General features: G+C 39.2%; 1 protein-coding gene across 6 annotated transcripts in view; it reads left to right on the top strand.

Moving 5' to 3' along the window:
- Positions 1-16,031, top strand: part of LOC140618702 (serine/threonine-protein phosphatase 4 regulatory subunit 1-like) — an 81,663-nt gene that overhangs the window by 19,629 nt on the left and 46,003 nt on the right. For 5 of the 6 annotated variants that reach the window (XR_012018775.1, XM_072801559.1, XM_072801560.1 and 2 more), the window contains one exon: positions 7,660-7,792. The exons of the other annotated variant lie outside the window; for it this stretch is intronic. Coding sequence is in view for 4 of the 5 variants with exons in the window: in XM_072801559.1 (XP_072657660.1) it covers positions 7,660-7,792 (133 nt within the window). In the remaining variant the exon portion in view is untranslated. The remainder of the gene's footprint in view (positions 1-7,659; positions 7,793-16,031) is intronic. 6 annotated transcript variants of the gene reach the window in all.

Here is a 16,031-nt window from a genome sequence, read left to right as displayed (position 1 = left end):
TGTATGCATAATTATTTGATAGTCTATTTTAGATTTTTCTAATATTTCTAATATTGGGGATACACATTTTCATTTGTTGTGTCTGCTAACTCTCTTGAAGGTTTGTAACCATATATGGTTTGGAATTTATGTTCATCAGGGATTGTTTTGTGAAATTGCATGCTTATTGGATTGTGAAAGGCACTTTAGAGTAGCTTCTTGTTTGCTTGCTTTGGGATGCCTGTAATTGGAGTACTTCTGGACAATGAGCTCCCAGAGGCTCAGAGTGAGGCTCCTGCACTCTGTAGGTGCTATACGTTGATTCTGCCCTCATAGGTCATGTAGGCCCCTGGTTTGATTTATCAGGATTGACTATCCCTCCCCCAACTCCCACTCTAACTGCAGTTCCCTTTCCTCAACTGTCTTATATTGGGGGCTTGGTTTCAAATTCACCTGTATCATTTATCCCCGTGTGGGCTTCAGAAATCTTAGTGCTTAAGACCTATATGTAGGTCTTAAATGTTGATCATAGGGAGTCACCTTATGCTGACTGCTCTCACTTTGATTACTGTTTTCTTCTCTGGCATCAAGGATGTCTTTTCTGCCCTCTTTCCTACCTTCCTGCATTTAAAAATATTTTATCTAAATTTCCATATTTTTAATTTTTGATTTTTGTGTGTGGTTGGAAGGGGTTCCTTTCTCTTCAGCTCCACCGTAAGTTGTTGGAAATACAGTAACTGGGGTTTGAATGTAGTTATTAAAGCCCATACTCCTGTGGTAGTCTATACTGGGTTAAGATAGTAATAATAGGGTTGGAGAAAAGGGACTGATGTTAGAATTATAATCGGAATGTCAGTTTATTACTTACCAGAATGAGATGAATATTTGCCTAGAAGGCTAAGGTATTCAGGTTGATAGATCAGTACTTTCCCACTGGACAAAGTCTAGAGTAAGAACTTGACAGTGCTTTATTAACACCATTCAGGGGCAAATAGCACCATACTGACAAATATGAATAGCCTGGCAATTTTAAGATACATTTCCTGCATGCCTTTAAAATGAATTGAAGGTTTACCTGAAGACCACACACAACTCCCTGTGGTCTCATAAGTACTGTGCATTCTCTGGATCTGAATTGGAGTTCTCAAGGAGATTAAGATCTCAAGCTCACTTCATAAATACAGAATCAGAGCAAAGGAAGTTAGATACTCTTAAGAATTCTTTTAATCACAGTGGTGCCAGCAACTTGCCAGGCAGTTTCATTCTAGCCTTTGTAAGGAGGGCTTGGGAAGAATAGAAGAATGGCCAGCCTTCTGCCTGCATGTCCTTCCTTCTTTCCTTCCTTCCTTCCTTCCTTCCTCCCTCCCTCCCTCCCTCCCTCCCTCCCTCCCTCCCTCCCTCCCTCCCTCCCTTCCTTCCTTCCTTCCTTCCTTCCTTCCTTCCTTCCTTCCTTCCTTCCTTCCTTCTTGCCTGCCTGCCTGCCTGCCTTTTATTCTTTTTCATTTCTTTTACCTGTACTGAAGTATAATTTATATATAATAATACAGAAGGTCAATTGTTAAAATGAGTCTTAACAAGTATGTAGTGTTGTGTGACCACAACCACAACCAAGAAATGAAACATGTCTTGCACCTACCAGAAGTGTGTCATGACCATATGCCATCACACCTTTCCCCACCTGACCCCAGACAACCACTGATCTGCTATATATTAGTATGTTTTTGTCTTTTCTAGAATTTCATGTTAACAGAATTATGCAGAATGAAATCTTATGTGTCTGGCTTTTTTAAGTCAGTATAATGCTCTTGCGATGCATCTATGTTGTTGCATATTAGTAGCTCATTCCCTTTTTATTTATTTATTTATTTATTTATTTATTTATTTATTTTAAAAAATATTTTATTTATTTATTCATGAGAGACACACAGAGAGAAGCAGAGACACAAGCAAAGGAGAGAAGCAGGCTCCATGCAGGGAGCCCGACGTGGGACTTGATCCCAAACCCCGGGATCACGCCCCGAGCCAAAGGCAGACGCTCAACTGTTAAGCCACCCAGGTGTCCCTCATTCCCTTTTATTATTGAGAAGTATTCCTTTGTATGGATATGCTACAATTTGTTTACCCACTTAGTTGATAGATATTTTTGTTATTTCTAGTTTTTGGCTATTATGGATGAAGCTGCTGTGAACACACAAATACAAGTCTTAGCGTAAACATACATATGTTTTCATTTCTCATGTGTAAACATCTAGGAGTAGAATTGCTGGTTCAGATGGTAGGTGTTTATTTATTTTTTCAAGTAACTGCCAAACCATTTTAGTAGCTGTACCGTTTTGCATTTTTTACCAGCAGCATATGAGAGATCCAGTTGCTCCTAGCCAACACATTTAATATAATCAGTTTAGAAAATTTTCCTAGCCTTCCCAGTGTGTGGGTAATATTATCTCACTGTGGTTTTAATTGACATTTCCCTAATTACTAATGATGACTAATGATGTTGAACATCTTTTCCCATGCTTAGCTGTCATTTGTGTATCTTCTGTGATGACATGTCTATTGAAGTTTTTTTCCCCTATTTTAAAGATTGAGCTCTAAGAGTTCTTTATATATTCTGGATACAGATCCTTTATCAGATATATTTTACAGATATTTTCTCCTTAGTTCTTTGGCTTGATGTTCCATTTCCTTTTTTCTTTTTTTTAAGATTTTATTTTTAATTAATCTCTATATCCAGCATGGGGCTTGAACCCACAACCCCGAGATCAAGAGCTGCACGCTCCACTGACTGAGCTAGCCGAGCACTGCAGTTGGTGTTCTATTTCTTACCAATGCTTTGGGAAGAACAAAAGTTTTCAATTTTGATCAAGTTGAATTCATGGGTATTTATTTTTGTGGCATATGCTTTTTATACCTCCCTCTAAGAAATCTTTGCCTAAGGAACACAGATTTTTCTCCTGTATTTTCTTTTCTTTTTTTTTTTTTTAAGATCTTATTTATTTATTCATGAGAGACACAGAGAGAGAGAGAGGCAGAGACACAGGCAGAGGGAGAAGCAGGCTCCCTGCAGGGAGCCTGATGTGGAACTCAATCCCAGGACCCTGGGATCACAACCTGAGCCAAAGGCAGATGCTCAACCACTGAGCCACCCAGGTGTCCCAGTTACACATATGTTATGGTGCTCAATAATATCTCCAAATAACTGATGCTCTGTTCTTTTTTTCTTCCTATTTTTTTCTCTTTTTGTTTCATTTTGAGTAATTTCTATTGCTTATCTTTAAGTTCTGTGATTTTTTCTATTTCTCTTATCTGTTAATTTCTTTCAGTTTATGTTTTGATTTAGTTACTGTGTTTTTCATCTCTTGAATTTACACTTGGGTCTCTTTTATATTTCCATTTTGCTCATCAAGATCTCCATGTTTTTCTGGGATACGTGGAACGTTCTTTCTTTTTTTTTTTAAAAGATTTATTTATTTATTTGAGAGAGAGCATGCACTGTGTGTGCGCATGCTTGCCATGAGTGTGGGTGGGGAGGGGCAGAGAGAGAGAGAATCTCAAGCAGGCTCTGTGCTGATCATGGAGCCCAATGAAGGGCTTGATCTCACTACCCTTAGATCATGACCTGAGCTGAAACCAAGAATCAGATGCTTAACCAACTGAGCCTCCCAGGCACCCCTTAATTGCTATTTAAAGATCATTTTCTTTTTTTTTTTTTTTAAAGATTTTATTTATTTATTCATGAAAGACACACAGAGAAAGAAGAGAGAGAGAGAGAGAGGCAGAGACACAGGCAGAGGGAGAAGCAGGCTCCATGCAGGGAGCCCAATATGGGACTCGATCCTGGGTCCCCAGGATCATGCCCTGGGCTGAAGGTGGTGCTAAACTGCCGAGCCACCCAGGCTGCCCTAAAGATCATTTTCTATTCCATCATCTCTGACATTTGGGGGACTTTCTCAATTTATTCATTTAATCATATCCTGATTATGGTCATATTATTTGGCTTCTTTTCATGCCTGATAATATTTGATTGGCTGCCAGACATTAAGAATTTGGGGGAATTAGTTGTTAGGTTTCACAGTACAAATTGTATAAATCTGGGGATGTTGGGTTTTGTTATGATGAACAGTTAACTTTTTGGGATTGGGCTGTATTCATTTCAGGCTTAATGTAAACTCCATCAGGGCGAGTCCAGAGCAGGCTTTAATCTAGACTCATTTAGCCACTACTAAAATAGTGCCATGTGTCCCAGGGTCTCCCTCCCCTGGCTGGTGGGAACAGACAGCTGCTCCCTGCATGTGAGTGCCACAAAGGACTGCTGGCTCCTTTCTTACGGTTCCTTCTCAGTCTTGGTAGTATTTTCTCACATGTGCATGGATCTGTACTCAGTGGATGCTTCCGGGGACCACTCTGCTGGCCTCTTCTGCTTCCTTCTTTGCAAATGCTGGCCGCTTTGGCTCCGCCTCATACTTCCTTCTCTGGACCTCTGGAAGTTCTCTGGGCAGTCAGAGGTGGCCATCCCAGGGCTCCTTGTTTGGGTCCTTTCTCTGAGGGCCCTTGTCCTGTGCTGCCTGCTGTCTAGTGCCTGAAAACTCTTGTTTTGTGGATGGTTTTCTAGTCTTCTAGATGTGTAAAGTGTGAGGGTCTTTTACCATATCAGCTGGAAATGGAAGTCTGTCACCTTCCTTCAGATGCCTCTGAGACCATAACCCTTCCCTTCGGCTTTGGTGGTCTTCGATTCCTTCAGCCTTCATCTCATGAGACCTTTCTGCACATCTCTTGAAAGAACACGAGACTGGAATGCAGAATATTCTTAGCAACCAAATGGGTGCTAAGAATCCTAGTTCTGCTGCTGGCTTTGGGGGTGCATCTCTGTAGCTGTCCACAAAATGAGGGGATTTATCAAGGCATATCCCAAGGTTCCATCTTCTTTATGGTTCTGTATCATAGCTATCATTCAAGTTTCTTTTGGTGGCATCATTCCTCGTTTCGCTACATTTTATTGAGCACCTACTACTTGTCAGGTACTATCCTGGGTGCTGGTGTTATGGTGCTCTTCATGGAGTTCACAGAGCCACTGGGAGACAAGCATGACATAGTCACCAAACCCAGTGCCATGGGGAGTGTTAGGACAGAAGAGCCAACAGTTCCGTAAGAGGCTGTTACCAGAGACTGGCCTTCTGGAGATCAGTGTAGGGGTCCCTAAGCTGGGGTGTGGGGTAGGGGGCGAAGATGTGGGAGTGTCCCAGGCAGTGGGAATAATGTGTAGAAAAATCACTGACATGGAGAATTTTGGTGCACGTGAAGAATTAAGGGAAGGTTACTGTGTCTGAAGCTCAGACAGGGTGGTAGGAAGGATTTCTTTGAAAATTAAAATGAAGGTTTCTTCTGGCAGTATGGTATAGTACAGTGTCTATAGAGTCCCAACTACTGGAGTTCAGATCCTGACCCACTCCTCTCTAGCTGTGTTTGGCACCTTTCTTGGCTTCTTTCAGCTTCAGCTTTTTTACCCAGAAACAGGGGGATAATGTGGTTGTTGTCAGGATTTAATGAACCACTGCTATACACAAAGCTTTTAGCACAGTTCCTGGAAGCAGCCAATGAATATTAGTTATTAGCCAGTATTGCGTGGTTTATGGCTTTTATTTCCATATATATGGTTAGTATAATGTTATATAATTAGTATAGTAGAATCATTAATATCTTCTAATAACAGTTATTCCTTTGTAGAACTAATTGCTAAGTTCTTTAGTTCTCTGATAGTTTTTTTGAAGAGTGCTTGCATATTTTTTGTTACTTTAAAATAGCAATTCTTAACCCACGAAGTACACAGGTGGACCTCAGAGGATCTTTTGAAACCCCTGATTCTTTTTTTTTAAGAGGGGTGGGAGGGGGAGAGGGTGAGCCTTAAGCCGACTCCACAGCCCAACACAGAGCCAGATGCGGGGCTTGATCTTACCGCTCTGAGATCATGACCTTAGCCAAAATTAAGAGTTGGGCACCTAACCAACTGAGCCACTTAGGTGCCCTGGGTGATTCTTTATGAAAAGTATTGCATATGGTTATGTGGCTATCAGCAGGTTCCAAAGCTACCTATGACTCCCAAAGTCTAGCAAATTCTGTTTTATTTTTTTTTAAAAGATTTTATTTATTTATTTGACAGAGGAGAGGGAGAGAGAATGCATATGTAGGGGGGAGGGGCAGAGGGATGGGAGAGGGAGAAGCAGACTTCTTGCTGAGGGTGGAGCCTGATGCAGGGCTTGATCCCAGGACCTTGAAATCATGACCTGAGCAGATGCTTAACTGACTGAGCCACCCAGGCACCCCACAAATTCTGCTTTAAACTTAATATTTTAAAGTCACGGGAGGTTAGGTCCACACTGTTTCTTAAATATCTGTGGGATGAAGGTTGCGTGTTGCTCTTGGGCCCTGAAATTCGTTGAAAATAGCTCATATAAAATGACTGTGGTTGGTGGGGCTTGGCTGTGACTCAGTGGGGACCTATTCCTCCCTGGCAGGGATCCTGCAAGAAATGATGTATTTGATTGCATCACACATATATTTTCTACAAATGTATACTTCTTTATTAAAATTACTGGGTAACTGTTATATAGTATAAAATTTTAATAAGCTCTAATTACTAGCGTAAAAGAATTTGTGGAGGAAAAATGTGGTTAATGTTTCAGAGTAAACACCTAGGCACAAATGTGTCATTTCTTATTTTAAACTCTTATCAGTTACTACCTAAATTAACAAGTTTTCCACTCTGCCCAGTAGGAATCCTGTACTTTTTTGCATGAGTAGTGCTTCCTGCTCAGCTGTTTCAGTGCAAGGGATGCATTTATGCCCCTGAAGTGGGGGTGGGTAAAGGGTGGTGGCCACAGTCAAGGTTGGCCAGATTATGCGGGGCTAGATCCCACAAGACCTGGGTATGTAGACAGGTTACATCACTTACTGTGGTCGCACAGCTAGTAAGTTGTGTTGCGAGCTTCATCTTGTTCCAGGGATGTTTGGCTCCAGAGCCCATGAATGCGGCCATGCTGCTCCCCCACTTTGTGGGGTGGGTGTGCCTGCCCTCAGCTGGGGCTGCAGGGAAGAGTCAGCATGACAACAGGCTCAGTTTTGGCCAGAGTGAGGGATTGAAGGAACCTGTTAGACATCCATGTGGAGGGGTCTGGTGGGGTGTTGCCATGTGGTTTGATGGGAACCGATGTCATACGCATGAAGCTGTGTGACAAATATGTTTAGACAAGACCAAATAAGGAGTAGGCTTTCTACCATATTCTTGCTTATGAGGTGAAACACCTCTCTTTTTCTTTTGACTATTTCATATCTGTTTGCATAGCACTCCGTGGATGTTCCTCCCAGGAGTCAGCTAGCTGTTTTATTCACTTGCTTCTAACTTCCCCAGTAAAGGAGAGGTTCCCATCTTTGTTGGTTAGAGGTGACTCACGTCAGATTGATGACACTGAAAGAAGGACATTTAGCTTTCCTTTATGACTCTGGTCTTGTCACCCTTCTCTTGGATTATAAACCTACCCACTTCATTTTAGATGAGTTACCAAGTTTGCAAGACTCAGAGGTTCCCCCTGGAAAGGGCCAGGAGGGTAGAAAGTGTGCTGCAAAGGCCTGCCTTGGCTCAAGTATGACGCGATGAATGCAATTTTGTCCCCTCTTCCCCTTTAGATGGATTTGAAGACTATGGCCCAGATCGTGACAGCATGAGGGTAACGGCCTTTCTGGACATTCCAGGCCAGGATAGCCTGCCTCCACTCGTTCGCCTGGAAAAGTATGCTTTCAGCGAGAACATTTTCAACCGGTGAGCTCACCAGCCCTTCCCAAACGCACAGGCCTTCACTGGGTCGGTTTTTGCTGTGCTGACAGTGGTGGCTACCTCTCTGTGCCAGCTTTGAGGACTCCCGGGGATGTGGTGGCACGTGGGCTGTTTCCAGGTTCCTGGCATTCTGTCTGAATGGCACCCTTTGATTAGGTTTCTCCATTGCTCTTGTTAACTGTTTTACTGGTCACCTGGTAAGCCAAGAATAAAACGCCGATGAAATTTAATGGTGTTTAAATAATTAGGGTTGCTAACTGGGTTTCTTTCACACATGCCGTACTCAGAAAAGTAAAATGCATCGCATAATTGAAAGCATCAGTTGGAACATTGCTCGCTCCTTTTGGTTTTTGACTGCCCCATGTTTCAGGGACATTGGTGCTGCTTGTCCCGCCATGTTGTATTGTCACTCCTCATTGTGCTGGCAGGATTCTTCTCCAGACTCAGACCATTCCTCCAAGGCGTGACCTTGGCTCTTATTTCATGAAGAAAACAGAAACTAAGACATTTCTTTTAGCTGACAGTCCGCCCAAAGCTGAGTCTGCGGGCATTCTTCCCCGCTGTCGCAGACTAGGGCTATCTCTCTTCTTGTCTCCCCTCCTCCATCAGATACTGCTTCTGTCTTCTGCTTCTTCCTTCTTGCCTGTGACACACACCCTTTCCTTCCCCCTCACATGCCCTAGTGTGTTTCTCATTCTGAACAGTCCTCTGGACTTCTCCACCTGCAGCCTTCTCACACATCTTAAGTGCACTGTTCTGGGAAGACTGGATGATTCTCGCTGAGTCTCTATTACATATCTACTTAATATCTATATCTATTAAATTGCAGAAGGCTCGCAGCAATTGCTGCTGAGTCCAATTATTATCCCAATTTTACAGATAGGGAAATGATGGTACTCTGAATGATGTCTTTTGATGAGCAGTTCTTAATTTAAATGTAGTTCACGATTTCTCAACTTTTTCTTTGATACTTAGTGCTTTCTTTTCATGTATAAGGAACGTTCTCCTCCCTTAAGGCCATCAAGATATTTCGTTATAGGGGGTCTAGGGGTTCCAGTCGGTTAAGCATCCGACTCGTGATCTTGGCTCAGGTCTTGATCTCAGGGTCCTGAGTTCAAGCCCACCATTGGGCTCCATGCTGGGCTTGGATCCTACTTTATAAAAAGAAAAAGAAAAGAGATTTCCTTATATTCTTAAAGTTTTATTGTTTTACCTTTCATATTTGGATCTACAGTCTCCCTAGAATTGCTTTCTTTTTGTATTATGTGAAGTAGGAGTCAAGTTTCATTGCCTTCTATGTGGTATGCACTTGATCCAGTGCCATTTATTGAAAATACTACCTTTTATCTATGCCCTGCTTTACTACCTTTCTCTTAAATCGAGTGTCTATATCTGAACTTCCTAGTCTGCTTCCTTGGTCTGTTTGTCCTTCTGCTGGGACCACACTGTCTTTGTTACTGTAACTTTATCATCAAAATCTTGCTAGAGTAACTCCTCCCACTTTGTTCTTCTTCACGGTTGTCTTGGCTGTTCTTGACTCTGCATTTCCAAATGCATTTTAGCACCAGTTCATCAATTTCTAGGAGAAAAAACCTGCTGGGGTTTTCATTGGAACTGGATTGCATCTATAAATCAATCTGTGAAGAATTGACACCTTTACAATATTTAGTTTTCTAATCTTCCCATTTAAAAAAACTTCAATTTGTGTGTGTGTGTGTGTGTGTGTGTGTGTGTGTTTTCTCTTGTAGAGATCTTCTGTACCTTTTTCAGTTTAGTTCTAGGTATTTGGTCTCTATGTGAATGTAAATGGTATCATTTCTTAAAATTTAAATTCTAATTGCTGCTGATAATATGAAAATAGAATTGATTTTTATATTTTGATTTTGTTTCCATTGACTATGCTAAGTTCACTTATTAATTTTAATAACTTCCCTGGGGGTTCTTTGGGTTTTCTGCATACTGTACAATGTTGTGTGTGAAATATGATAGTTTGATTTCTCCCTTTTCTCTTTTGGTTTATATTTTTAATAGCTATATCTTGTCAGTTTAGGAAAATGTATATTTATAATTTGTTGAGATTATTTTTATACTTTTTGAAATTAATTTTTTTAAATTTAAAATTAAAAAGAAATTAAAATTATTTCATTTATTCATTTGAGAGAGAGAGCATGGATGAGGGAAGGGATAGGGATACAAGCAGCCTGATGCAGGGCTTGATCCCTGGACCTCAAAATCATGACCTGAGCTGAAGGTCCATGCTTAACCGACTGAGCTACCCAGGTGTCCTTAATTTAGAAAATTAAAAAAAAAAAATTTTTTTAAGTAATCTCTGTGCCTGTTGTGGGGCTCAAACTCACAACTCCAAGATCCAGAGTCTCATGCTCTACCAACTAAGCCAGTCAGTATAAAGAATAAAAGAGTTTGTTCTTAAACTTAAAAAAAATATATTTATTCATGAGAGACACAGAGAGAGAGGCAGAGAGATAGACAGAGGGAGAAGCAGGTTCCTTGCAGGGAGTCCAATATGGGACTCAATCCTTGGACCCCTGGATCACACCCAGATCTGAAGACAGATGGTCAACCGCTGAGCCAGCCAGGTATCCCTGTTTTTAAACTTTTAAAAATAACTTCACACTTAAAAGTTTCAGGAATAGTAGAAGGAATTCCTGTCTATTTTTTACTCAGATTCATCAGTTGTGAACATTTTACCATATTCGAGTTAACATTCACTCTCTTTATTTTCACATTGTTTTCTGAGCCATTGGAGGTTAATTGTAGCCATCGTGTTGCTCTCTCTGTGGTGACTGCTGTCGCATATTTCTAACAAGGACATTTGCCATTTACTTATAGAATCACATACAGTGATTGGAGTCAGGAAACTTAATTTTGATATAATACTGTTATCAAATATCTAGATTTTTGAAAAGATTTTATTTAGTTATTGCATTTGAGAGAGCAAGCACATAAGCAGGGGGAGGGACAGAGGGAGAGGAAGAGAATCCCAAACAGACCCTGCACTGAGCACAGAGCTCAACACAGGGCTTCATCCCAGGACCCTGAGATCATGACTGAGCTGAAACCCAAGAGTCAGATGCTTAACCGACTGAGCTGCCCAGGTGCCCCTCTAATATCTAGGTTTTTTGTTTTTTTTGTTTTTTTAAGGATTTTATTTATTCATGAGAGAGACACACAGAGAGAGAGGGAGAGAGGCAGAGACATAGGCAGAGGGAGAAGTAGGCTTCATTCAGGGAGCCTGACATGGGACTCGATCCTGGGTCTCCAGGATCACGTCCTAGGCTGAAGGTGGTGCTAAACCGCTGAGCTACCCAGGCTGCCCTAATATCTAGGTTTTAATCAAATTCTCCAGTGGCCCTAAGAGGATCCTTTAATTCAAGGCTTTTGTCTATTTGGTTTGTTTTTAGATCTAGAATCCAACCCAGCATCATGGACTACATTTGATCGTTGTCATGTTTCTGTAGGCTCCTTTAATGTCTGACAGTTTCTCAGCCTTTCTTTGCCTCTCATGATACTCTTGACAGTTTTTAAGAGTACAGCTGATTTATTGTATAGAATAAATTCACTCAGAGTTTTTAAAAATCCTCAGTGAGGTCTGAATTTTGTATAATGCTTCTTTTATATCTGCTGAGATTATAAATGCCTTTTTTCATTTACTCTCTTTTTTCAACTTTCTTTAAAACTTCTGTTATTATAAAACATACCCCATACAGATAATAGGATGTCAAGTGTAAGGAGTTTTTATGAAGCACATGTCCACATGGTCAGTACTGAGGTCTTCTGGACCTATGCCCTCCCCGCCTGACTGTCCACCACTGCCTCCCTGCCTCGTGGTGATCACCTTCGGATGTTTATGTTCATTACATCCTTAATTTTGTTTCTGGTCTTAGCACCTAAATATCTACTTCCAAATAGAATTAAGTTAATTTTGTTGTTGTTGAACTTGAAATATGTGAAATCCTATAGGACATACTTTGTGGCTTTGCATGTAGGTTTGAGTTTGTTCATTTTGTAGCAGTGTTCTGTTGTTTGAAGATACTGATGCTTTGTCTGTTGGAGTAGTTCAAGTTCTCTCACTCTTAAGAAAATTGTACTATGAACAATCTAGTATATGTATATGGGTGCATATCAGTACACATCTCTGCAGGGTTATAACCAGGCAAGAATTCTTGTGTGATAAGACATACTTGTCTTCTACTTTAGGCGGTAGTGCCAGTTTCCCAAGTGATTGCATCAGTTGCACTCCCACTTTTGCCCTACATTTTATCTGCTGATTGGTATCGTCAGATTGTAAGATATTAGCCAATCTGGTCATGTGCTAGCGTATAATATCATTTTGTGATTTTAATTTCCATTTTATTTATTTTTGAATTTGAACACCTTCTTATATGTTTGCTGGACATCTGTATTTCTTTTTTGTGAAGTGCCTGTTTAAAATCTTTCTTTGAAAAAAAAAACTTTCTTTGGTGGGTAAAGGGAAGATGGATTGTTTCTCTTTTTATTATTGACTTATAAGAACTCTTTGTATATTCTAGATTTCAAACCTTGGTCAGTTATGTATGGCAAACATCTTCCTTCATCCTGTGCTTGTTTCAGCTCTCTTTACAGTGTTCTTTTGGTGACCAGAAGCTGTTCATTTTGATGTAAATTTATCAACATTGACTTTTATCCTTAGTGCATTTTGAAGCTTCTTTAAAATGTCTTCCTCCACCAAAAGATCATAAACATACTGTTTTATATTGCTTTAAAAGCTCTTTTTTTTCCTTTCACATTTAGGTCTTCGATCCATCTGAAAGTAATTTTTGTTCATTGTATGAAGGAGGGATCCAGTTTCATTTTCTCTATTGTCACAGAACCACTTATCAAAAATACATTTTTTCCTCGTTGCTCTGGGGTACCACCTCTGTTCTAATCCAGTCTTTAATAGCCTTTGTCTGGACTGTCTCTTTCAGTAGTCTGTTTGTCTCCCCCTTGGCCAATACCATACTGTCTTGATGACTGTAGATTTTAGTGGGTCTTGATACTTGATTAAGCAAGACTTGCCACTTTGTTTTTCTTTGATATGATTTATTATTCTTGGTCCTTTGCATTTTCATATAAATTTCAACATCAGTTTATCAGATGCTAATAAAACACCTATTAGAATTTTGCTTAGGTTTGCACTGAATGAATAGGTCAGTTTGGAGAGTATTGCCCTCTTTACAATATTTAGACTTCCAATCCATAAACATGGTATATCTTTATATTTATGTAGGTTTTCTTTAATGTCCCAATAACATTTGGTCGTTTTCTCTGTAAAAGTTTTGTGCTTTTTTTGCTGGTGTGTTTTAAAGGAAATCCAAGGCATCATATCATTTATCCAGCTAGAGACTTTAATTCTAACTGTAGTATCATTATCACACTCAACCCAGTTGACAATAATGCCTTCCAGTTGACCAGTCTATGTTAAATTTTCCCTCAAAAATGCCTTTTTATGGTTGATTTGTTCGAATCATGATCCAAATAAGGTCCACACATTTCATTAGGTAGATAGGTCTCTTAAGTCTTTTTGTTTGTTTGTTTACAGTTTTTTTTCCTTTTGGTCTTAAATCTCTTTTAATCTCTAATTGATTCTCCCTCTCATCTTCTCTCTACATCATCTGTTTGTTGAAGGGGTCATTAGTCTTGTAGAATTTTCCACATTCTGGATTCGGTGGTCATTATTCTCATGGCATAATTTAACATAATCTTTTGTCCTTTGTATTTTCTATAAACCAAAAATTACATTTGGAGACTTGATTAGATTCTGCTTCAATTTTTTTTTTTTTTGCAACAATACTTCATGTGTTGTTTTGTATACTTCTCATTACAAAACATTGGGAAACAATGTCTGGGTGTCCCACTTTTGGAGATGTTCATATTGAGCAGTGGGCGCAGGTGTTAGATTCTTTCATTATAAAATTCCCCACCAGCCTTTCTTCTCATGACTTTAGTGGTCACAAATAATCATTGTTTAGATCTGTTATCTCATTATGTGTTGGGAAATAGCAATTTTCTTTTTATTGTCTGTGAAATCTGTAGTATGGCCCCATTTTCCATTCTGTTATTGGTAATTGGTGCCTTTTCTTTTGTTTTCCCCTGGATAATTCTTACCAGAGGACTATTAAGTATATTAGTTCTGTTGAAGAATCAAGTTTTGGCTATGATATTCTCTATTGTGTGTTTATTTTCTAGTTCAGTAATTTCTGCTCTAATTCGTATTATTTTCTTTTTTGGGGAGGTATTTAGTTGCTGTTCTTTTTCTTCTTGTAAGATATGTTTAACTATTTTTTTGGTCTTTTTAAAATAATATTTGCATTTTAAATTGTAAGATTGCTGTTAAGTGCTGTAAGTACTTCAGTGTTATATTAGGCGCATCCTCATGTTCTGGTATTCATATTTTTATTACCTTTCAGTGTAAAGTATTTTTAATGTCTATAGTGATTTCTCCTTTGACCAATGAGTTATTTAGAAGTACGTTGTTTAAATTCCAAATATTTGAGGCTTTTTCCAGGTATCTTTCTGTTATTTTATTCTGAGTTTAAGTCTTCTGTGGTCAGAGACATACTTTGTATTATTTCTCGTCTTTTAAATTTTTTGGAATTATTTTATGGTGGTGAAGATTCTGCGTACACTTGAAAGGAATGTACATCCCAGGGTTTTTGGATAGTGTGTCTTATAAATGTCAGGACAAATTGGCTGAGAACATTGTTCAGGTCTTCTGTTTTCTTATTTTCTATCTACTTGCTCTGTCTGTTACTGAGAGAAGAATCTTGGAATCTCACTTACAATTTTGGATTTTTCTATTGTTCAAATCTAACAGTTTGTATATTTTGAAGCTCTCTTCTTGGGTACATACACATTTAGTAGTGTTCTGTTTTCTCGAATAAATAAATAAATAAGTTGATCTGTCTGTGTTTGTGTAGTATCCTTTGTCCCTAGTATTATTCCTTTCTCTGAAGCTTACTGTCTGAATTTAATGTATATACTTAACTTTCTTTTGATTGCTATCTGTATGTTATATTTCTGTATACTTTTATTTTTAACCTATCCATGTCTGGTGTTTAAAGTGTGGTTATTATAGAAGACATATAGTTGGGTCTTGCTTTTTTACCCAGTGTAACAACCGCTTCTTTTAATTTCAACATTTAGATCATGTATATTGTGTATATATATATATATATTTAAATATGGTATTTATTCATGAGACACAAAGAGAGGCAGAGACATAGGAAGAGGGAGAAGCAGGCTTCCTGTGGGGAGCCTAATGCAGGATTTGTTCCCAGGACCCTGGGATCACAACCAGAGACAAAGGCAGATGCTCAGCCACTGAGCCACCTAGGTGCCCTTAGATCATGTACATTTGAAGTGATTATTGATATGGTTTGGTTTACATATGCCATCTTGCCATTTGTTTTCTATTGACTCAACTCTTCTTGCTATATTAATTTCATTATTATTCATATTATTCATTATTTCATTATTTGAAATAAGAGAATCAGTTTTTTTGTCCTATGGACTTTTTGTTTTTTGATTCCACTGTATCCTCGCTATGGCTTATTAGTTATGCCTCTTTTAAAAAATTGTTATTGGTTATTCTAGGGATTATAATATATTCCTCTAACTTATTACAATATATGTTGAAATAAAATGCTACCACTCTGCATACACTGCAAGGTACAATGTGAGAACGTGCCAGGAGTACAGAACACACTTCAGAGGGCTTCTGTGGCCGCCTCCCCATCTTTTGTGCTGTTGTTTTTCTGCATTTTGCTTCCACACGTGTTATACATCCCACGATACCTTGTTACTTTATTTCCTGAAGATTTGCAACTATCTTTTAAAGTGATTAAAATGACAAAAAATATATATATATTTTTAAAAGATATTTATTTATTTATTTATTCATTCATTCATTCATTCATTCATGATAGACATAGAATGAGAGAGAGAAAGAGGCAGAGACACAGGAGGAGGGAGAAGCAGGCTCCATGCTGGGAGCCCGACGCGGGACTCAATCCCGGGACTCCAGTATCGCGCCCTGGGCCAAAGGCAGGCGCCAAACCGCTGAGCCACCCAGGGATCCCCAACAAAAATATTTTTTATATTTACCATCATTTATACCTTTTTTGTGCTTTTTATTTCTTTTTGCAAAATGCCCATTTTCACCCAGCATCCTTTTGCTTTGAGG

Source organism: Canis lupus, chromosome 26 (assembly GCF_048164855.1).
Source record: "Canis lupus baileyi chromosome 26, mCanLup2.hap1, whole genome shotgun sequence".
NCBI classification, from domain to species: Eukaryota; Metazoa; Chordata; class Mammalia; order Carnivora; family Canidae; genus Canis; species Canis lupus.
This window is presented reverse-complemented; position numbering and strand designations above follow the sequence as displayed.